The sequence below is a fragment of the Triticum aestivum genome, unplaced genomic scaffold, assembly GCF_018294505.1.
Source record: "Triticum aestivum cultivar Chinese Spring unplaced genomic scaffold, IWGSC CS RefSeq v2.1 scaffold139888, whole genome shotgun sequence".
NCBI classification, from domain to species: domain Eukaryota; kingdom Viridiplantae; phylum Streptophyta; class Magnoliopsida; order Poales; family Poaceae; genus Triticum; species Triticum aestivum.
This window is the reverse complement of record NW_025256791.1, coordinates 1-1,832: the sequence shown is the minus strand read 5'-3', so window position 1 is coordinate 1,832 and position 1,832 is coordinate 1. Positions and strand designations below refer to the sequence as shown.

Genomic DNA, 1,832 nt, shown 5'->3' with positions numbered 1-1,832 from the left:
GCTCGAGAAAATTGAGCTTTGCCCGAAAACGCGCCATCATCCTCCTATTGATGAGAGAGTTGCTTTTGTCCTCCGGATTTACCAATAGATTGAAATCACCCAGTACCGCCCAGGGGCTGGCAATGAGCTCTCGAATGTCGACCAATTCTTGCATAAAAGCAATCTTCTCGTGATCCTGTTGCGGTCCGTAAACTCCGGTTACCCACCATTGCGCTCCACCCAGGTGCTTGACTAGCGCCGTTAACAGATCATATATATTAAGCATGCTGCATGCAGGCCTCTCATGTATATTCTGCCATATGTTGACAAACAAACCAAGCAATTCCAATGCTGTACTTAGTTTTCTACATTACACCAAATCAAATGCGGAAATATAAAAATATGCTTTTGGACCATGTGATCCCGGGCTGTGAGAGGTAGCACGTGGGATTGTACATATAACAGCAGCAGGAAATTAACATGATGTTGCCTCCTTGATTTGCTACTCCTCCCTTCCTTGGCCCATGCTTTCCTCCTCTATTTCTTCTGTGTTGTCTGCATCCTCCTCATCTTCATCCGCAGATTTCATCAGGGCAGCTAACCGAGGCAGTCCATCTTCACCCTCTGATTGGATAAAGTTAACATCGTCTGACCACTCCTGACAAGCAAAACGAATCAGTGGGCTCTAGCGTTTCCGGTAAACTAGTATACTATGGCAGAATCAACAAGAGGAGATTAAGAAAAATATACTAGTAACTACACATATTGGAAAAGAGCAACAAATTACCAATATATACAAATATTACCTGCAGATCAATGTTGGTCCCCATGTTGTAGGGCTCCCTTGTGTAGAATAGGTGCCATCTCTTTTCAATGCCTCCATCATCTGCATAAGCCTCAACTTGCTGGATATGGCTGAACTTGTCCCACTCGGAACAAGACTCTCCCAAAGCCATGGAAAGGAGTATCACCGAGCAGCAATCCAGCAGCAAATGGCTTGGCTTTACAGTTTGCAGGTACGATGGGAGCTGCTTCTCGCTGTACTGAACTGTTAGCTTCTGGAGTGCAACCATCTCCTGCAGCAACTCGAGCTTCGGGCAGCAATAGATCTCAAGTTTTCGCAGCTTGGGAAAATTGGAGATCCTAGTCAGGTCGGGTAGTCCAGCAAGGCTGAGATCGACTACAGAAGCAGAGTTTTCTATATACTGGAGCTGCTGGACATTGCATATGGTTAACTTTTTCAAAGACTTTGCATGGGAGGCAAGGCCAGGAGGGATGGACCTCAATTTGCAACTTCTGATTTTAAGTTCCTCCAAGGCCTGCATAGACTGCACTTCCTTCTCCCACTCCCACTCCTCCAATTCTGCCATTTCCCATAATATCATCTTGTGCAGTCTTGCAAACGAGACAGCAACCTGGGATGAAGCATGATGGCAGTGACTATGTGGCTGCACGAATTCAGACCTAACACGCTTGATTGTTGGAGCTTGTCCGACGTCTAGGTACTCTAAACATGGGAGCGCACACAAGCCATCTGGGAGTTGGGTGCAATATGCCATGTCCCACATCACTAAAATCTTTAAGCTATTGAGGGGCATACGCATCACTGTTGCTGACATCATCCATTTTGGGAGTTGACGCCCAAAATAGTTGTAGATACGAATATCTTCTATGCAAGGTGGAGGATAGAGCCCATCAAACACCTCCTCAACCATTCCTTGATCCTTCTCCGAGACTGAATCTTTGGTAAATTCATTGATGCCTAGTCTTCCCGTGCAGTTGAGGATCAGCTGGCTAAGACTGACCTTTTCACCAAGCTTGACCTTTGTGGCGAATGAGGCATCTGAAACATT

The 1,832-nt window shown here is 46.0% G+C and overlaps 1 protein-coding gene across 1 annotated transcript; it reads right to left on the bottom strand.

The window, feature by feature from the left end:
• Positions 1 to 288: 288 nt before the first annotated feature.
• Positions 289 to 1,826, bottom strand: LOC123177611 (uncharacterized). Its single transcript, XM_044591261.1, has 2 exons — positions 786 to 1,826; positions 289 to 637 (listed from the first exon to the last, which is right to left on the bottom strand). The coding sequence occupies exons 1-2, from the start codon at positions 1,692 to 1,694 to the stop codon at positions 482 to 484; spliced, it is 1,065 nt and encodes a 354-aa protein (XP_044447196.1). The 5' UTR covers positions 1,695 to 1,826; the 3' UTR covers positions 289 to 481.
• Between the last annotated feature and the right edge of the window lie 6 nt (positions 1,827 to 1,832).

Coding starts and splice junctions, on each gene's coding strand:
- LOC123177611 (XM_044591261.1), bottom strand. CDS start 1,694: ATGGTTGAGGAGGTGTTTGATGGGCTCTATCCTCCACCTTGCATAGAA. Junction 638..785: donor GGACCAACATTGATCTGCAG/GTAATATTTGTA, acceptor TTTGCTTGTCAG/GAGTGGTCAGACGATGTTAA.